Source organism: Monodelphis domestica, chromosome 1 (genome assembly GCF_027887165.1).
Source record: "Monodelphis domestica isolate mMonDom1 chromosome 1, mMonDom1.pri, whole genome shotgun sequence".
Taxonomy (NCBI): Eukaryota; Metazoa; Chordata; class Mammalia; order Didelphimorphia; family Didelphidae; genus Monodelphis; species Monodelphis domestica.
The window spans coordinates 234,184,055-234,206,559 of NC_077227.1; the positions used below are offsets into that span (position 1 = coordinate 234,184,055).

General features: G+C 35.8%; 1 protein-coding gene across 3 annotated transcripts in view; it reads left to right on the forward strand.

The window, feature by feature from the left end:
• Positions 1 to 22,505, forward strand: part of KCNK10 (potassium two pore domain channel subfamily K member 10) — a 202,995-nt gene that overhangs the window by 99,705 nt on the left and 80,785 nt on the right. For all 3 annotated transcript variants that reach the window (XM_007472674.2, XM_007472675.2, XM_007472673.2), the window contains exons 3-4: positions 9,050 to 9,167; positions 21,772 to 21,932. In XM_007472674.2, the coding sequence (XP_007472736.1) occupies positions 9,050 to 9,167; positions 21,772 to 21,932 (279 nt within the window). The remainder of the gene's footprint in view (positions 1 to 9,049; positions 9,168 to 21,771; positions 21,933 to 22,505) is intronic.

A 22,505-nucleotide genomic window follows, 5' to 3' on the forward strand; every position in this document is an offset into this window, starting at 1 on the left:
GCACAAAAATGGAGTAAGAAATATTGTCAGGGGATTTATGGTTCTATCAGAGGATCGATTGGCCATGGAGTGAGAATGAGAGCTAACAGATGTTATTCAGTAGCCATGGAATGTTAAAAGTACTCAGATGATGCACTAGAAAGATCTACTATATTTGGATGTATGAAAAGTATTTGAACAGGAAATTGGAGGAGATGAGAATGAGTGGTCTGCCCTATTGGTGGGAGTATTTACTTTTATGAGAGTATAACTCCTTTGAAGTATTCAATTCAACTGTTATTTGATAGACAGTTTGCAGTTTTTATAAATGTAATGTATTTAGTTTATATTTTTTATTCCTAGTTTTACTGCATTCATTCTACCTATAGTGTTTATAATTCCTGCCTTAAAAAATTTACTATTACCGAGTAAATGACATGTTTTTGTGAGTGAAGTATAGAACATATATATTTGTAAACTTGTTTTTTTTTTTTTGCAAACTGGGTGGAGGGTAGGGAGAAAAGTGTAGTTTCTTAGATGTGTTTATTATTCAAAGAATTTTTAATTTAGGGTAATAGGATTAAGCACTGAGAAACTCAGAAAACAGTTATAACTAAAATGAGACAGAAGACATACATACAACATATTTTATTCATAATTTAATAAAACTGGGAAGTAGACTTAAATTAAATTTAATCTTTTCTTCCTCCTTACCTCCAATTTTGTTTCTTATGAAAGTCTGTGTTCTTAGGAATCTAAATTGGGTCTAGATGGCACTACCAGAATTATTGGTTAATCTATTTAAACAGTTGGTCTGGCTGACTCCTTTTCCACCTGTAGCCTGAGTAAGAAGTAAGATGAGGTAGGAAATTGTATTTGAGATTCTTTCCTTTCTTATGCCTCAGTAAACTCTTCATTTGTGTATTTTAGCCTATTCATTAACATGGGCAGGAGATAGACCAGATGTATTAGTTTTTGAGAGGGGAAGAAAGAAAAACAGAGATTGAAGACTGAGGTTTCTTCATTTAAGATAAAGGCTTTTTTCAGCCTTACTTTATAGTATTTCCCTTTATGAACATCTCACATCTAGCCATGTTGCATTATAATGTTTCCCTATCTCATCCTGTTCTCTTATTATGTCTCTATATATTTTCACATGTCATCCTTCGTATCCCCAACACTCTCCTTTTATAAGAAAATTGACATTTTCTTATAGAATTTAAGCTATCTCCTTTCCCTATATCACATTTCATCTTGTAGCATATTTATTTGTTAGTTAGTATGAAGTAGTGAATGGAGAATTGACTTTGAAGCCAAGAAGGCTTGAGTTCAAGTCCTGCCTCTGACACATACTGGAAATGTGACTCCTGAGGATGTCATTTAACCTTTAAGTGCTCTAGGAAACTCTCTAAGACTATATGGTTCATAGAAGATGCCAACTCCCATTGGTAGTAGGAGTGCCCTCATTTGGGAGTTCCTTCTGCCAGTCAAAAATGACAAGTCCAGTCCCTATGCCTGTCCTATTAATTTGGAGTAAAGGATGTAGCTTTAGTGTTAGAAGACTTGTTTTCATATCTTGCCTTTACTTCTTCCTGTGTAGTAACCTTGGGAAAATCATGTCTCCCTCTCTCAGCCTTAGTTTCTTCATTTGTTAAATGAAGAACAACTAGATGTTGTTAAATTGTTGAACTAGATGATGTGATGCTTTCGATCTCTACCAGATCTAAATTAATAATCCATTTTATTTTCCTTGTTAGACTATGAACTTTTTGAGGGCAGCACTAAGTAGCTTTTCATCTTTGTATCCACAAGTCTAGTTAAGCATCTTACACAAAGAATTAATTTAGTTTGTGTTAATTAACTAAATAAAAAATTTCAATTAAAAAAATAAATTAAAAAAAAAGGATTGTGTTGAATTGACCACCACTACCAAACATATGTTATATTAGCCTAGAATTTTTCTTAGCCCCATGGAGCCCTGAAGAGCTTTATTTCGTCAGTTGAGGATTATTTGTAGCCAAAATAATGTTGAAACAAAGCTAATGAAAAGCTATTTGTGGTCAATAAATTAATATTTAGCTTCCTATACATGCTGTGTTCTTCTGTTCTTACTTAAGATCCTTTACTCATGACTATATAGTTAAGCAGGTTACATCAAGGAGACCCAGAGATCCATAGGAAATTATGGATCCACGGGCACTACCTTTTGATCTTTTAATGGTATTTCTGAGTTGTGGTGAACATGACTCACCAATTATCTTTTCCCACCTCAAAGCGATTGCTGTGTTCTTCCTCTCCATTAATGGTATCGAGCCTTTCTCACTTTTAGCACATTGCTGAAACCACAAACCAAAAAAAAAAAAAATTATACTTGAATCATAAATTATGAATTCCCAAGAGTGCTCTAGAATAAGTACACTGTGGGCCTCATGCTCTAATCTCATTGACAAAATGAAATTCTTGCCTTTTGTCCCTGGAGTAAAAGCCATTAAGGCACTTTCCTGTGGTGTGAACAGCTTTGATTGTTCAGTCAACCTGATGCCAACTTACCACCGGATGGAATCTTCTTTTCTTTTAGAGAGTAATAGTGAAACAGGAATAAATTACCTCACAGGATATACAGATCATAGAAGAAAAGCCTGAGACAGTTAGTATTCCCCTGGGCATCATGATTCATCCCAGCATAGCAGAAACACTTTAGGGTCATCTTTGAATATGCAGGACTGTGATGCATGGTGTACTAGGACTCTCTTACTGCTCTATGGAATTGTTTAATTCCTGTTGGCCCCAGAAATGAAGAATTATTTCTTTCCTATTTTTGTCATTTTCAGATGAACTATAGAAAGGCTTTACTCAGTGTGGGTCCAAGCTTCTTTTTTGAAAACTTTTGGAACAAATGGAATGAACTAGGAAGTTGGGAGGTGACATTTTAAAGCATTGTTGCTCCACAACAGGCTAGACTTATTGATAGTGTAAGAGTGTGTGCTGTGATTGCCTGTATAGGTTATATGTGTCTACCTATGGTTCTCAGGGAGGCATGAATCAATATCTCTAGAATCTTTTCTGCTTACTCTTCTTTAAGTGTGACTTTTATTTTGAACCAGAAGAGAAGTCGTGAGTTTAGGAACAGAGGCTAGTCATTCTTTTCTACTGAGTTCCAGAATATAATTTTATCTATCCACTTCTCTAAATATTGTTAGTCTACGAGAAATAATTTTTAAGTTCAAACCAAGCTCCTGATTGCTATTCCTTAAAAGGGAAAGAGGACCCCAAGATATATATGTATATATATATATACATACATACATATATATATATATATATATATATATATATCCAAGTCTTGAGTCCCTTCCCACCAGGTGCCAGTTCTGCAACAACTCACAGCAAGTAACAAATACAGTCATTTATCCAAGTCAGAAATTAATATTGACCTTTCTGTACATGCTGTGGTCTCCTGTTCCTCCAAACAGAAACCAGGAAGATATACAGAGGAGATTATGTATCAGACAATACACAAAATGAATCAATCTTCCCATTAAGAACATCTCATTCAAAGGGAAATTCCCTTAAGACTCAGTGTGGTAAGATAGGGATAGAGGCCATGATGGAAGTTTCACTTGATCAGCATTGGTGAAGATGTGGCAAGCCTGCAGAGCTGGCACTCAGGGAGCTGCTCTGTTCCCCCTCTTCCCAGCACCTGAGGACATTTTTTGCTTGCCCCACTTCCTCTGTCCAGCCAATCAAAGCAAACACTTTCTCCCTCAACTCTCTCCTAGACAGCTTGAATTTGCCTTCTGGGCACTTGAACTCAGAAAAGAACCCAACTAGGCTTCTTTCCAAAGTCTTTCTCTCCCTTAAGGGCTCTGAATAGTAGCTGTAATTACACACCTTCTCCTCCAAACTGGGAGCCAGAAGAGTAGGACCTCTTCTTCCAAATTCTCACCACCTCCACCTGCAGTTACAGATGTGAAACATTGAATAGTCAGTCTCCACCAATGAGGTGATATTCCTTTTAGGAGGAGCTTACACTAGGTTTATCTAATCCTATGAGTGAAATAGTGCTATATAGCAGAAAAACCCCCCAACAAACTGGCACTGGACTGAAGAGAGGCTAATGGTGGAAGCCTGCCTATGCATAAGCTCCTTTTTCTCTTATTTTATTTTAAAGTGCTGTGAAATCCTCTCCCACCCTGTCTTTCTTTCCTTCATTCTCTGACAAAGGAGCAGCCCTTCTCCTTGCCAAGGGCAACCCTTGGGTATTTGTGTTTCATCTCACCTCTTGTGTTATTCTCTAGCAGATTATATCTTTAGCCATTGCCTTCTCCTCTTCTGCCAGATTCTTTAACCTCTGCTTGTCAATGTGTTCCTTCTCTGTTGCCTGAAATCATGCTCAAGTCTCTTCAATCCTTAAAAAAAAGAAAGAAAGAAAAAGTGCGTAACTAGATCTTATCGTCCTGGCACATAGTATTTGTCCAGTCTTTCTTCTCTTTTTTGGCTAACCCTCCTATATTTCATCTCTTACTCATTTTTAAACCCTTTGCAATCTAACTTTCAGCTTTGTTCAACCAAAGTTACTCTCTTCAAAGTTACAAATGACCTTCTAATTGGCTTTTCTTATTTTTCAGCCTTCTCAACCTATCTGCTGCATCTGACACTATTGATCAACCTCTCTCCTCCTGGATACTCTCTCCTTTCCTAAAGGAACTTTAATTGTGCTATGTTTTACTACATGCATACATTTGCTAATCCACACACATGCATATATGTATGTATATATGCATATCTATATCTATGCACATTAGACATTGGATTATAGAATCATAGATTTAGAGCTGGAAGGAGGCTTAGAGTTCATTTAGTCCAATGCCCTCATTTTACAGATGAAGAAAAAGAATCCCATAGAGGTTAAGCGAGTTTCCCAAGGTCATCCATGACAGATGCAATTTCATGGATTCCAAATCTAGTATTCTTTTCTTTATATCATGATGCCTTTCCTTCAGAGTTTTATGAATTGAATAATTTTAATTTTGATATTTTTAAATGAACCCTTGAAAGGAATATTATGTTGATATCTTTTTCTCACTTTTAATTTCTTTTTTTTAATTACATGGAAACAATTTTTTAATAATTGCATTCTGACCTTTTGCTATTCACATTCTCTCCCTCCTCCTTTCCATCCTCTCTCTCCAAGAGGGTAAACAATGTGATATAGGTTATTCCAGTGTTGTCATGAAATAGAAAGACATACATTGCATATGTAAGACAAAACTTATGAAGGAAATGAGGCAAGAAGTGGTATGGTTTGATCTACATTCACAGTCCAACAGTTCTTTTATGGCTGTGGATAGTATTTTTCACCATGAGTTGTCTTGGATCCTTGATTTGCTAATAATAATTTAGTCCTTCACAGTTGATCATTATATAATTTATCTGTTACTGTATGTAATTTGCCCTGGTTCTGCTTGTATGCTTTTCTATCAGTTCATGTCTTTCCAAGTTTTTCTGAAATCATCTCATCATTTCTGATGGTGCAATAATATTCTCTTACAACCATATGCCACAACTTGTTCAGCCATTCCCCAACTGATGGACATCCCTTCAGTTTCCATTTTTTTTTGCCAGTGCATAGAGAACTGCTATAAATATTTTTTCAAGTGTAGGTCCTTTCCCTTTCTTTATGATTTCATTGGGATATAGACCTAGTAGTGGTATTTCTGTGTCAAAGGGTATTCACAGTTTTATAACTTTTGGGATATAATACCAGATTGCTCTCAAAAATGGTTGGATCAGTTCACAGTTCCACATCCCTTCCGACATTTGTCATTTCCCCTTTTTATTATTTTAGCCAATCTGATACTTGCTTTTCTACTTAAATAATAAGTGTGGTAGTTCATATGAATAAGTGATCTTTGCCATTTATTAATTATTAATTATTACTTATCAACATTTATTAAGTTTGTACTGTGTGCCAGGTATTGGACTAGTAGGCTGATTTAAGCTATGTTTTGTAAATAATCATCCTTATCAGTAAAGGTAGCTTATAAATTGCACAAGAAAATCACAACATGATGCAGTTTGAAATAGTTGGATGTTGAACTCCAGGAAGTCAGGATTTATGTTATTTGGGGTGGCAGGTTATGTTCTTTTGTAATATTTTACATGTTTTAAAAAGCAGGAAGCAAATGGAAAAGTGAATTAACCATGATAGTTAAAAAAAACTGTTCAGGCTGGCAGTTTCCAAACATCTGGACATTTAGTGTTACATAAACAAAATATACAAAGTATTGAAAATTTCCATTTTAACCTAGATTTGTAACACCCAGTCATAACTACCATGCATAGTTTTAACTGTTAATACTATAGTACCAAAATACATTTCATCAACATTTGGTTACTTATTACTTTCCTTATATAGATTTTTCTCAGTTATGCTCAGTGGATACATCATTTCTCCTTCTACCCAAGTCTCTCTTTTCTCTAATTATTTGTTTCCCCTTTCCTTTTCTCAATTTGCCCTTCCATCCTTCTCTCCCCCCCCCAAATCCTCAATGGAAAACTCTCCTTTTAGCAATCTCAGCTTAATTAGGTGAAAGCTCATCTTTCTACCTCCTCAGACATTCATTTTCATCTACTTTCAACTCATGGGTAGTAAGTCTTTCCCTTTATTTTTTTTATTTCTGTGGGTTTTGCTCCCCACCAAATCCATGAATTTCCATGTGTTAACAAATATTTACCAAGTGCTTAAAAAAATAAACAAGCAGACTTTCAGTTTCATTGCTACAGAGAACTTCCAGTGAGGAAATTTCTTAACTGATGCAATTTTGCAACTACTCTACAATTAATAGTCCTAGAGAGTTACTTGGGGGACACTGAGAGGTTATGTGTCAGATTTCAGACTTGATTCCCCACCGGTCTTCCAAGTGAGTGAGGTGAATAGAGTCCTGGAGTTGATGTTAGCAAGACTTGAGTTCAAATCTTTATCAGACACTTACTGGCTTTGTAACCTTGGACAAACCACTTAACCTTGCTCTGCCTCAGTTTACTCATCTGCAAAATAGGCAAAATAATAACACCTGTTTCCCAGGGTTATTGTGAAGAATTTGTCAAGAGCTTTCAGACTTTAAAGCACCGTACAAATGCTAGTTATTATTATTTCAGACTCTATGACCAGTTCTCTATTCACTGTTTTACTGCCTCTCTATTCATTATTTGCTATAATAATAATAATAATAATAATCGACTCATAAAATTTACAGTTTGTAAAGTATTTTATATGCATTATCTCATCTGATCCTCATGACTGCCTGAATCAGGTTGTTAACTCCCAGTGTTATTATCTCAATAATTTGAACAATAATTCACACTATCATTCTTGTAAAGAACAAAGAACTTGTCACCCAACTTTCATTTTTCTCCTTTCACCATCTCTGTGACTTTCTTGCTCAAAGGAAGTCTTCTAGCATAACTTCTAGCATAACTCCACTATACCAATTGCCTTTCCCTACCTGAATATAAATTTCTTGAGGGCAGAGATTTTCTTGTCTTAAAAAAAAAAAAACTCTTATCTTCTGTCTTAGAATCAATATTGGGTACTGGTTACAAGGTAGAAGAGTAGAGAGTAGTAGGGCTAGGCAAATGACTTGCCCAAGGTCACATAGCTAGGAAGTGTTTGAGGACAGATTGGAACCTCAGACTTCCCTTCTCTAGGCCTGGCTCTCACTCCATTGAGCCACCAACTGCTCCTGTGCTTTTTGTTTTTATATTACCACCATTATAGTGCCTGGCACAAAGCAACAAGTTCTTTTAAATTCATGTATTCATCTATCCATTCACTCAACACTCTGCTATATTCTCTGGGGAATACAAAAAAAAAGTGAGACATAGTCCCTATTCTCAAAACACTTATATCTTGTTGGTACTACATTAGTGATTGAAGGACCTTAGAGATCATTTACTTCAATGTCCACAGTTTACAGATTAGGAAATTGAATCCCAAATAAACACATAAAATGATTAGAAAACAACAACAGATGCTAAAGTTGTGGTATAGATAAGCACTATAGAATAGAGGAACAAGGTTAGATAATCGTGTATGGGAGGGAGATGAGGAGAGGGGAGGGAAAGAACATGAATCTTGTAACCATAGAAAAATATTCTAAATTAATTAATGAAATAAATTTTAAAAAATAAAAAAGGAGTGAGGGTGGCAGGGGAGGACAAGGGCACAGGAACAGATGAATAGGAGGGGTCTGTAAGCATTCTCGGGGCAGCTGGTCTTAAGCCTCCCAAGTGAATGAGAAAGCAAAGGGTCTCAGAAGACATTTCTCAACTTGAACAAGATAAATAAAAAGCATTTAAAAGTGAAAAAAAAGATTAGATGAGCCTAGAATATTTGAGGAAGACTTTAGAGATGGCATGAAGGATGTGTAGAATTTAGAGAACTAGAGAGAAGATGGAATAACACCTTTCAGACTCGAAATAGAATGTTATAACTAGAAAGGTTCTTAGAGAAAATCTCATCCAATTTCCTCATTTTCTAAATGAGGAAAAGTGAAGTCTACAGGAATGACCCTTAGTAGAGCTGGAGTCCACATCTTTTAGGCTCAAGAGATCATATGGCACGAGTCAAAGCAAAGAGGTAGGACAGAAGAAAACAGATGTGAAATGGAGAAGAAATTAATCCAACTGGAATGGAGGGTTCATGTTGGGGTGTGGTGGGAGATGAGATTGGATAAATAACTGTGGCCACTTTTTTTTTGTCTTTTAAAACTTTTTTATTTAATTGATTAATTTAGAGCATTTTTCCAGGATTACAAAAATGATGTTCTTTCCCTTCCCTTCCCTCCCATATCCGACACAATTCCACTGAGTTTTACATGTGTCTTTGGTCAAGATGTGGCCACTTTAGAATGAGTTTTGAATGCTGAGAGAAGAAAATTAGGATTTGTTCTGATAGTCAGTGAGGAGCCACCAAGAGTTCTGGATCACTGGGATGACAAAATGAAAATGTAATATGGAGGAAACAGTTTTGTGAAGCAAGGCTCACCTTGTCTCCCTTTCTTTGCAGCATGCGCTCGATGCAGACAATGCTGGCGTCAGTCCAATAGGAAATTCTTCCAATAACAGTAGTCACTGGGACCTTGGAAGTGCCTTTTTCTTCGCTGGAACAGTAATCACGACCATAGGTATTCCTTTCTGGATTAAAATTACCATTGATAAAAGGGACAGGCTAACAGAGAGCTTGGCTGCCTTCAAAATCCTAAATTGCAAATGAAAACAAAACCTTAAGAGCCATCTAACATGTTCAAAGAGCTTTTATATTCTAATAATACTCAAATGGGGGAGTTCACCCCTAAAATAGGATAGCTATGAAAGAAAAAAATGTATACATGCATGATTTGTGATTTCAGCTGTGCAAGGTACTCCCATTATGGGAACTCTCTCCACTAAGGTATTTTATTTGCCCTTAGCTGACTTAGTAGATAAGTTCTAGGGGATGTATGAAGCAACTTGTTGGGTGAAGTAATTTGCTCAGGTTCGCATAGCTAGCTAGCAAATGTCAGAAGCAAAATTGTAATCTATTTTTCTCTAACTACAAGTCCAGCACTCTATTCACATTCATAATCCTCCCAAACAGACATGTGTGTATACCTATATTTGTCTAGGAACATACATTGTATGTGTACATATATGTGTGCACATGTGTATGCACACATGCATATACACACAAAACATCAATAAAGAAGAATAATGCCAGCCACAAGATCACACTACAGTTTTATACAAATTAGATGTGGGGGACTCTATTCAGACTAATTTGGTTGTGGGCTAGTAAAAGTTAAAAACAGAACAAAAAAGAATCTATCTTTTAGAATGTAATCTTAGAGAGTATTCAATCAATATATCAGTAAGCACTTATTGAGCACCTACTATGTGCTAGACACTGTGCGAAGGGCTGAGGATGTAATCTAATGGGGGAGACAATGGACAAATGAGCCATGTATAGAATGAGTTTGAAATAATCAACAGAGGGAAAATCAAGTAGAATTAAGGGGGTTTGGGAAAAACTTGAAAAGGAGTGATAAAAGAGTAGAGAGTAATAATTATAGTATCAATAATTGCTTACTTTGGTAAAATGTTTTATTATTTATTAGATGCTTTCTTCTAAGGAAGTATCTATAAATTAGGGAATGATTGGACATATTGAATATTAATGTAATAGAATAGTGTTATACTGTAAACAGTTATAAAAGATTCGAAGAAACTTTGGAAATCTTGCATGAATGCAATGAATGAATGATGCAAAATAAGATGAGTGTGGAATTATAATAATAGAACTAGAAGGGACCTCACAGGCTATCTAGCCAGTCTCCTAATTTTTTAGACAAAGAAAGTAAGGCCAATAGAGAATAAATAACTTGTTCAAAATCTCACAGCTAGTAATATTCATTCAGTGGTGAGATTAGAGCTCAGAGCTCACTCCAGTCAATGATCTTCCTACCATACCACAATGAGTACAGTTTTATAAAGAAAAACACCTAGGAAAAACTTAAGAACTCTGATCAACAACATCCAAGACTCCAGAGGACTAGGGGTGAAGCAGGATTCCTACCTCTTGATAGAGAGGTGATGGCAGTATGGGATACATATGCAGACGTGAGCAATGTGTAGAGACTTGTTTTGCTGGATAATACTAACTTTTTATCCAGAAAGGTTCGTTTTTTTCCCTTTTTGTGAAGGGAGGATGGGGAAGGGAAATGGAGGAATAGTGATAGTAATGACAAAAAGAAAGAAGAAAATGACAACAGTGAAATATTTAAAGAAAATATGCAGAAGAGATCAGAGAGAAGTTCAGAGGGCAACAAAGATAAATGAGGTAGGAATTAACTCTGAACTGAGTATATACCTTAGTCTGTATATATATATATATATAGATGCATAATTTCATATGCAATTCTGTTTTTCTGTTCTTTATATGTGGAAATGTTCATGTTCTTTGGTGTCTGTCGAGTTCAAAATAACAGCAAATACAATTTTAAAAAGTGTATTCTTCACAGTTAGCACTGACAAAGGAAGGGAATAAGCATTTTTATAGTACCTACTTTGTGCCAGGCTTTACAAACAATATATTACATATCTTATGATTCTCACAACAGTCCTTTGAGGTCAGTGCTGTTATTATTCCTATTTTACAATTGGGGAAATGGAGGTTAAATGACTTGCCCAGGGTCACACAGCTAGTAAGTGTTCGAGGCCAGATATAAACTTAGGTCTTCCTGACTCTGTCCTCAATGTTCTATCTAACTATGTTTTCTAGCTCCCTCCAGAGAGTAGATATAAACAATCATTCAGACTTAGAGTTTTTGGTTAAACTTACATTCTTGAAGCTCCTCTAGGTGGAAAATAGATCAGTGATCATTGTGTATACCAGTTATACTCCTAATGTTGAAATATTTCACTCTATACTACAAGCAGATGCTGTAATTCACTGTTAGTTTTTATAATTCACTGTTAATCTGGTGATGATCTGTACTTCACCTCAAGCTTTTCTTTTCAGTGACTAGGGGAGTGACTGTGCTCTTTCTGTTCACTTTCTTGCCAGCCCAGAGACCCAAAGTCAAGTTCTTTTGTATGTGAATGAATACTATTTCTGATGTGTGGAAAAAGCCTTGAAGAATTTATTAGCAAGAATAGATGATTTGTTTCTGCAACAGCCAAATAAGAGCATTACTTGCTACAATGAGAGGTGATTTTTGACATGGGTGTGGAGGATTTTGAAGCAAAAACAAAATTCTCATCTTGTTCTCTGTAGATTATGGTAGGAATACATTGTTATTAGCTAAAATACAAAGTGAACTCAAAATATTGTGGAAAGCTGCCAAGCACGGATTGTAAAATACCGTACAGAGATCAGACAAATAAAACTTGTCATCCTTCAATTCACACTGCAGAGACCCAAGCCTGAAATAATATGGAAAGTTGTAAAAAAATTTAAAGGATCTCTGAATCTCTTTCCTTAATCCCATTTTTAGATAATGCTTGACAGATTGTATGACTTAGCTTATGTCTGATGCTAGACTTCGCTCTTTTTTAATTGTAGAATTTAAAAAAAGTAAATATATTGACTCCTCGGTTATCAAATGGGGACTTCTAGCAACTTCAATAGCCTGGAAGACAGCCATGAACTTGGAGATAAACACAGAAATTTGAACTGTGAGAAAAACTGATGTCACAAAATCCAATCATTTAAGTGAAAGGATAGGAAAACATCATATTCTAATTAATAGGCTCTGAAAAGATAGCAGCTGGGCAACTGAGTGGAAGAGAGTCAACTTCTTGTTAGTCGTTGCCCATTCTCCTTTTTAACTTTCTGCCTTTCATAATGTGTGGCTAGGATGTTATTTTGCTGTTGGTAACGGATGGAGTAGGAAAGGTTAAGAAATGGGCTCCTGGGTGTTTATGATGGAATGTCCATCAGTTTTTGAGTGCATATAATTTGGGAAGAAGAAGAGAGAATTATTAGTGTACATAGAATCTGGGAGTGATGTTTTTGTGTGTTTTTGTGTCTGTGTCTCCATGTGGGATACAGATTTTTTTTTCATGATTAAGACAATACTTTATTGGCCAAATCTCTATTTACATTTGATTGTCATATTTTCCTTAAAATCATTATATTATCCAGGCTTTCATGTAATCCAAAGCAAATGATAGTTTACTCAGTTTTTGTGAGTTAATGAGGTTTGACTAACTCTTTTTTTTTTGAAAATTTTATTTAATTAGTCAACTTAGAACATTTTCTCTTGGTTACAAGAATCATATTCTTTCCCTCCCCTTCCCCCACCCCTTCCCATAGCCGACATGCAATTCCACTGGGTTTTACAGGTGTCCTTGATCAAAATCTATTTCCATGTTGTTGATGTTTGCACTCAGATGATCATTTAGAGTCTATATCCCCAACCATATCCCTTGGACCCATGTATTCAAGCAGTTGTTTTTCTTCAGTTTTTTTACTCCCACAGTGTTTCCTGTGAATGTGGATAGTGGTTTTTCTTGTAGGTTCCTCCAAGTTGTTCAGGATCACTGCATTGCCACTAATGGAGAAGTCCATTACATTCGATTGTACCACAGTGTATCAGTCTCTGTGTACAATGTTCTCCTGGTTCTGCTCCTTTCACTCTGCATCACTTCCTAGAGGTTGTTCCAGTCTCCATGGAATTCCTCCACTTTATTATTCTTTTTAGCACAATAGTATTCCATCACCAACATATACCACAATTTGTTCAGCCATTCCCCAATTGAAGGGCATCCCCTCATTTTCCAATTTTTGGCCACCACAAAGAGCGCAGTTATGAATATTCTTGTACAGGTCTTTTTCCTTATTATCTCTTTGGGGTACAAACCCAGCAGTACTATGGCTGGATCAAAGGGTAGGCAGTCTTTTAGTGCCCTTTTGGCATAGTTCCAAATTGCCCCTCAGAATGGTTGGATTAATTCACAACTCCACCAGCAATGCATTAATATCCCAATTTTGCCACATCCCTTCCAACATTCATTACTTTCCTTTGCTATCATGTTAGCAAATCTGCTAGGTGTGAGGTGGTACCTCAGAGTTGTTTTGATTTGCATCTCTTTAATTATAAGAGATTTAGAATACTTTCATGTGCTCATTAATAATTTTGATTTCTTTATCTGAAAATTGCCTATTCATGTCCCTTGCCCATTTGTCAATTGGGGAATGGCTTGATTTTTTGTACAATTGACTTAGTTCCTTATAAATTTGAGTAATTAGAACTTTGTCAGAGATTTTTGTTATGAAGATTTTTTTCCTCAAATTGTTACTTCCCTTCTAATTTTGGTTGCATTGGTTTTGTATGTACAAAAACTTTTTAATTTGATGTAATCACAATTATTTATTTTGCATTTTGTAATATTTCTAATTCTTGCTTGGTTTTAAAATCTTTCCTTTCCCAAAGATCTGACAAGTATACTATTCTGTATTCACCTAATTTGCTTATAGTTTTCTTCTTTATAGTCAAGTCATTCACCCATTCTGAGTTTATCTTGGTGTAGGGTATGAGATATTGATCCAAACCCAATATCTCCTATACTGTCTTTCAATTTTTCCAGCAGTTTTTATCATATAGTGGATATTTATCCCAAAAGCTGAGATCTTTGGGTTTATTATAGACTTTCTTGCTGAGGTCACTTATCCCTAGTCTATTCCACTGATCCTCCTTTCTGTCTCTTAGCCAGTACCATATTGTTTTGATGACCACTGCTTTATAGTATAGTTTGAGATCTGGGACTGCAAGGCCCCCTTCCTTCACATTTTTTAAAAATTATTTCCCTGGGAGGGGATGCCCTTCAATTGGAGAATGGCTGAACAAATTGTGGTATATGTTGGTGATGGAATACTATTGTGCTAAAAGGAATAATAAAGTGGAGGAATTCCATGGAGACTGGAACAACCTCCAGGAAGTGATGCAGAGTGAGAGGAGCAGAACCAGGAGAACATTGTACACAGAGACTGACACATTGTGGTACAAGAGAACGTAATGGACTTCTCCAGTAATGGCTTTACAATGTCCCTGAACAACCTGCAGCAATCTAGAAGAAAAAAAAACAACCAAAAAACTAAACTATCCTCAAGCAGAGGACAAACTGAGGGAGTAAAAACACCGAGGAAAAGCAACTTGACTACAGAGGTTGAGGGGACATGATCGAGGAGAGACGCTAAATGAACACCCTAATGCAAATACCAACAACAAGGAAATGGGTTCAGAGCAAGGACACATGTGATCCCCAGACAAATTGTGCGTCGGCTAGGGAAGGGGTTGTGGGGGATTGGGGGGAGGAAAAGAAAATTATCTGTTTCCAATGAACAATGTATGAAAATGACCAAATAAAACAATGTTTTAAAAACTAAAAAAACAATTATTTCCCTGGATATCCTTGATCTTTTATTCTTCTAAATGAACTTTGTTATGTTTTTTTCTAATTCAGTAAAAAAAAATTTTTGGTAGTTCGATGGGTATGGCACTAAATAAGTAAATTAGTTTGGGTAAGATGGTCATTTTTATTATGTTAGCGCATCCTACCCATGAGCAATTAATGTTTTTTCAATTATTTGGATCTAGTTTTTATTGTGAGGAAAGTGTTCTGTAGTTGTGCTCATATAGTTCATATAGTTATCTTGGCAGATAGATTCCCAAGTATTTTATATTGTCTAGGGTGATTTTAAATGGAATTTTTCTTTCTAATTCTTGCTTCTGAGATGTTTTGGAAATATGTAGAAATGCTGATGACTTATGTGGGTTTATTTTGTATCCTGCAACTTTGCTAAAGTTGTTGATTATTTCTACTAGTTTTTTTAGTTGATTCTCTAGAATTCTTTAAGTAGACCATCATATCATCTGCAAAGAGGGACTGTGGGTGTCTTTGGCTATAAGTTCCTGGAGAATTTGGAAGATCCTGCAGAGGCAAACCACCCCTAGCCACATGACTGGCTTGTTTCAGTCTAGTAGTGATGCCAAAGCCATTACATGGCACCATTTTGAGCTTCTGTTGGTTTGTGTTAGAATTCCAGGGATAGGGATAGGGTGCTACAAGTGAACTTGGAGGTAGAGTATCTTTCCTGTGAGTATGGAGTGACTCTTGGAAATATAGCAGCATTTTAAAATGTTAGGATATTTAATGAGTTAGTTGGCATAACTACTCATTGTGGTCAATACTGGATGGAGGGCTATTTTGGAGTCAGGAAGCCCTGGATTTAAGTGTATCCTCTGTCATACTAGTTGTGTGACATACTCTCAAGTCATTTAACCTGTTAGTATTCCAGTCAACTCTCAATTTCCTCTAAGACTATAAGTTATAGGTAAGTTGTTAAAATGTATTAATGGAGATAGTTTTTGCAAGAGTTTTTCCTACATAAATGAGATCATAATTAGAAACTAAAAAAATCCTAAAAATAATTTGAACATGTTCAAAATAACACCAAGTTGGAGTATCTAGTTTTCTCTAGCAGTTGTAAATTCTGCCTTAATCTATAACAAAAGAGAAGCAGTAGGGACTGTTAGAAGCAAACCCTGGAACAATAGCATAAAATAATAGCTGACTAAAGGAAAGAAGACTAATTAGAAAAGGTCAGTACTTTGGGATCGCTTATTTAGGGGCAAACAATCTTCTAAACTTCATTGGCTTTGAAGATAATATTGTACTGTAGAGTAGTATAATAACTGATGCCCATAATTAGGACTCTGAGTTACCAAGAAAAAGTTTAGTGTATTTTTATTAAGTCAGGGGAATGTTCAATTCATTTTAGAAATAAAGGTTTTCCCAAGAGTCTTAGCATAGCTTTAAGCTTTAATAGCTTAAAATTAAATCTTAAAATGTACTGATTTAGGGGAAATCCTTTTTTGGTTTGCTCATTATCTCTAGCCTATTTCTTGATTTTGAACTTTATGTTGAAGTTATGCTCCATTCATCTGGATGCTGGGAAGCACCTTCCCAAGTTTCAGTCTCTTTTTGGGCTGCTATTTTCATAGCTAATTTTTGGTGCTTCCAAAGTGATGTGATCCAGGGAAAGGTAGGCCCTCTGCTCTTGTTGCCACCCCATGTGCTCTGGGCTCACCTCTACTTCATGTTATATAGCTCTTTATTGCCAACCTCCTAAGTTTTCTTAGTCTGAAAAAATTCTTCTCTAATTTTTTTGTGTTGCTTACTTCTCCAAAATTCATTTGAGGTATTATTTTGAAGTTGTTTGGAGGGGATTATTGGGAAAATTTGCTTGGATTGCTGCCTCTAATCTGCCTCTAATAAATCTAATGTTGTCTCTACCCTCACACTAATTATATGATTTTAATTTGAACCATCTAAAAAGTGGCACATTCTAGAATCATAGAATATTAACTACCCATTTTGGTGCTCAGGGCAATTAAATTGGATAAAATATGCCCTCTGATTAACTTTTAAGGGCAATTCAGTTTCATAGAAATGACTGGGAATCTTCATAGAGGGAGCCTGTAGTCAAATCTAGATCTTTTGAGTCCAAATGCAACATGTTTTCCATTGGACCATGAGAGATACTGTACTAATGGCTGACATAAAAATGCTTCTAGTTTTGCTTTTGCCAGGTATTTTTTATGCTATCCATTGGAGGTGTCCACCCAGCTCTCAATTAATTCTGGTAAGGGTTTTTTTTTGTGTGCAAGAGGTATTTTTCCTTGCTAAAATGACCAGAAGTCCTGAAGTCACTCCTCTGGAACACTTGCTGTACAACAGCAAAGTAAAGTGGCTTGGGAAATTAGCATTAATTTTTAAAAAATTAAGTGTTGGGCATACATTTTCTTTATATTTTAAAACAATGGATTCTAGGCAGATCCATAACCAAGATGGAGGTGATTATAGGTTTGACACAGAGTACTGAAGTTTAGAAAGTGGTGATAGTACTCATGTTCCATCAGAAAGTTAGGAATATTTTATTTTAGCGCAATTCTTTTTTTAAAGGAAGCTAGCTAAACATAAGTCATGCTTCATTAAGGTAGAGATCTTTCCCAATCACATCCTTTTCCTTCCCCCTCTGCAATGACTTCTCCAGTAGTGATAGCTTTGGACTTTTACACTTGGGGATCAGCTTGGGGTTTCTCTTCACTTTCATTCAACTGCATTTTTCTTAAAAGGTTGGGATCAGAGACCATATTTGTGCTGCTTTTCCTTAGTATCAAAATGGCTAGTGATAGCTCTCATTCAAGGATGAGTCACCTTTGGCTGGCTCGAATGCAGATGGTTAGTAAACTTGGAGGGGCATTAAAAAGACAGAAAAAGAGAATCCTAAGTGATTTTCCAGCATTATCTAAATAGGAATAATGAAGTGAAAATCAAATCCCCCAATTTGTGTTGTTCCTTTGGAAGCTTTAAGATGGTTGCCAGAAAGTAGAAAAAGCTCAGAAGACAGAATAATTCATTTTTTCAGTTCTGGACAAACTTAACTTTGTTCAAAATGGATGATTCAAAAGATAATCTTAAGTGAGTTGAATGACTTTTGGTGGTACTTTAGCTAAAATTTGGAAGAAGCCAACAAGCAAAAATTTCCAAAAGTCCCTCCCTATTTAAAAAAAATCATATTATAAACAAATTATCATCACCCTTGATATGTAGGATCTAATTTAGGCAAAATTTAAACTTGTAGAAGGAGGGAAAGGATACAAACTAGAAAGGGTTATTTTCTTTGTGCTTATAATTTTTTTCTCATTTGCCTTTGGATGAACAGTCAAGGCTCAAAAAGCTGAGTGACTGATATTTGGCCAACAGAAAAAGCTTATAAAGTTAGATTCTGCTGAACTGGGCATTTTATATAAGCCTTGGTTTATAAAGCCAAAAATACAGTAAGGGCCTTCCATCAACATTTCGCCTCTATATTCAATACCTATAGGCTTTAGTTATTTGTGACTCTCCTATTCTTGGAGTGAATGGTGGGAGTGAAGGAGGGTAAAATCCTTATTTAAAGCCTTTTCTTGAAATATCTGTTCAGGATGTTTAAAGCCCAAATTTATTTGCCTGTGTCTTCTATTGGTTTCCTAAAGAGATATTTAGTCTGAAAAATGCATATTAACCAAAAATAATCAGGCAATTACAGGGCAGTGGGAATCTGAAATGTTCTCTTAAATTAGCAGGATAATTCTGAGAGTAACTGTAATCCTGGGACAAATAAAATATATGTGTGTTTATTATATTGACAATGCTATTACTTAAACTAAAATAGAATCCTTCTAAAAGGAGTGCCCAAAGAAATTTTTAATCCATGTTTCTCAAGGATATTTTCAAAAATAATAGAAAAATAATTAGAAAAAAACCAGCCCAGAACTTATGACTAAATTGAAAAAAAAGCTGACTGAAAGAACTGGAACAATTATGAAGACTAATTGAAACTCTGCCTAAGAAATGAAAATTACAATTCAGAGAATTTGTGATAGAGGGTTTGAATAATTTTGAATGGAAAGTTGAAAATGAAAATAGCTAATTGAGCCATCCTCTAGGAAAGAAGAAAACATCAGTTAATGAGTAGAAGGGGATAGTGGCAACTTCCAAGGTGAGATTTCACTATGAGGCTTACATGCTGATAACTAACATGACAATCAAGCACCTACTTGTGTCAATTAAGAGCTCACTCCAAAATGAATTGCCCAATTTATGGAAAGAAGATGAGATTGTTGCATAGTGGATAGAATGCTGGGCATGGAGTCAGGAACATTTGGCTTCAAATATTGTTTCTGACACCATAATATGTGAGCTACATGACCTTGGGCATGTTACTTAACCTTGGGTAACTCCCTAGGAATCACCTGCTAAATCATGGATAGATTGCTATCTGAATTGGTAAAGAAGGAATTGAGGGGATTGTAGAAGCAAGTGCTGGTGGGAATGGAGTAAATCACACTGATTTCATTTTGTGGCTCAATTCTGGATCTAGCTCAGTTCTTTTTCTAATCAATTGTGGATCTAATCTAATTTCTGTCTTTGAGAAAACTTTATTCAATGGTGAGAGTTGGGAGAAAATGTTATTGCATTGTTTGAACCTAGCCTTGGATGTCTGGCAAGCTGGACCACCTCTACCTGCTGTTTAGAGACCCTTAACTAAGGACCTAGTTTATGCTGACCAGAAACTGGGTCAGATCCAAAGACTGATGCAAGGAGTTTTCTTGCAGTTATATATTTTAAGAAAGCCATGTCTTATCTGAAAACTAGCCCTACACTGATCGATCAGTTATTGTTTCCATCTTTCTTTGATTGTTAACAGTCACTTATGGGCAGTAGGACTCCTCTTTTTGTGATTTCAGGAAAATGTATCTGTTCACTCTCCATCTCACAACTTAGAAAATACCTAATCTTTTCTCCAATTAGAAATCAGATTACCTAATGTTGTATGTTAATTGTTTCCTTTTAATTAATTAATCCTATTAGATTGTTTTTAATGTATAAAAGTCTGCTCTCCATGTATTTGGCATATGGATGAAGGAATAAATAATTTATTAAGCTTACTCTGTACAAAGCTCTGAGATAAGTGGTGAGGATATAAATAGAAAAGTAAGACAGTTACTGTTCTCAAGGAGCTCCATTCTTACGAGAGAGATAACACACATGTATCTTGTCTGTTCCTATAAGATTACATGGTTGTTCCTTGAAGGAAAGGCTCTGCTTTCTTCATCTTTGCTTTCCCTAGACTACCTAGCACAATACTTCCAATATAGCTGGGTACTTGATAAATGTTTTTCAAATTCAGTCTAATTGAAGACAGTATTTCACCTCAAGGAGTTTATCATCTAGATATATTCCAAGAGGTAACAACTTATGTTATATTGTATTTGGAATTATACATAAAAGATTGCTAAAAATTGTGTGTCTTATAACCAAGTTTTATCAGGGATTTACTATACACTTTCATGCTTCAAGGGTCAAAATATTTATCTTCCTCACTATCCCACCCCTTGCTGGTTAATATATATGATTGACCAGAAGTTTCTAAATAAACCTTGGGTATATGATTAGATTTCTGGAGCAATGTGTGAATCTGGAAGGGAACAATTATAGTTCTATTACATTTTCCTTTGTAATCCTTTTTTTACTTTATGTGTTCAAAAAATAGTATTCTGTGAAAGGATCTATAGCAGCATTAGGGAAGGTTTTCAAGTTCACATGCCCAGATTGCAATTTTAAGCTGCCTGTAAACTCCCTCCTTCCCCCACATTACCCCAAAGAGTGGTGGGAGGAAGGGCTTGTTTTGGGTGGCTGGACAGCTCCCCCAGTGCCCAGCTCTGCACATGTGCCAATACTTCACCAGCACTGGTCTACAGTCTTCAGCAGATCGCCACAGGTTCCATGACACGAAAGAGGTTAAAAACTCTGGAAATAGATCATTCTTTTCTGTACCTAAGTTAGGAAAACTAAACATTCTACCCAAGAAGTCAAATCTCTAATTCACCAAATCTAGAACCAACTTAATCTGCTCCATCTTTTCAAGTTTGTAGGCTAACTTGTAATGATAACTTAGGCAGAATTTCAAGGTTTAGGAAACACTTTACATATGTTATTTCATTTGAATCTCAAGCCTCTCAGAAAGGAAATGAGAGTTAGTGGATAGAGTCAGAGTAAGGGAGGCCTTGGTTTGAGCTCTACTATAACATATACTAGTTATAGGGAATGGTCCTAGGGAAATCATTGCATCCTAGGCATCTTTCCTACTATTATGTTCTGGTCTGTATTGGTAAGAAGGTAATTTCTTCATTGGAAATTCCCAATAAAAAATCATTTGGATAATCACAATTACCACAAATACAGAGGGGAAAACTCAGGATAAGAGAGACAAAATGAATTGTTCTTGGTCCCCAAATGAAATGTTCCTATCTCTATAACTATTACTCTATGATATTGTGTTGTTAAATATGATAAGGAAGAAAAGTTTTTATTTTGTTAAGCATTTTCCAGTTCCATTTTAGTTTGATTTCACCATACTGGGGAGTTTTGAAACCCTGCTCTTCCCTAGAGCTGTCAAATTCAAGTGGAAACAAATTCTTGTGGGGTGTATATTGACTTAGAAAGCCACAAATTAACATTTTCTATATCGTGGTGTTATTTATTTATGTGAAACATTTAAAATGGCAATGGCCATTTATAAATCTCTTAAAATGGAAGAATTTAGACTTTAGACAAAGGGGATAATATTGACTATATTTCCCCTCAATTTAATTTCTCTGATTCCTTATACTTTCCTCTCTTTTTCTATTAAAACCACAGGATATGGAAATATTGCCCCAAGCACTGAAGGAGGCAAAATCTTTTGTATTTTGTATGCCATCTTTGGAATTCCACTCTTTGGTTTCTTATTGGCTGGAATTGGAGACCAGCTTGGAACTATCTTTGGGAAAAGTATTGCAAGAGTGGAGCAAGTCTTTCGGGTAAGTACTCTCAGGTACATAGCCCAGTTACTTAGTCTTTTAATTCTCTATACCTAGAATCTAGAAGGAACTTTTAGCAGCATGTTAATTGTGTAATTTAATTTTATGATCTTATCCTACATGGTTGCAGATGTTTTAACAAATGTCATTTGTGTGTGTGTGTGTGTGTGTGTGTGTGTGTGTGTGTGTGTGACCCTGGAAGTTGAATGTCACATTTCAAGAAATACTTTTGTAATAATCTGAACCTGATTAAAGCAGTCTCCTGGTAATTGTGGTCTGATATTAGGATGAAATGAGACACTGGTGGGACTTTTAATTGTCAATAAAAATGTTTACTTAACCACATCATAGAAAGGATGCTTAATAAGACTACTTTGCATAGCTCTGCTTCACCTCCATCTGAAAGGCATCTATATGGTCTGTAAGGCAGGATGTAGTGATTCCCATGACCTAGAGAGAGGGATGTCAAGGAAGCCACACCTATCACAATCTTCTCACTCTGTAGTGTGACTGGGCAAACAAAAATGGGCACAGTAATTCATCTGCAATGGGAACTCCAGAAGTGAATGTCCT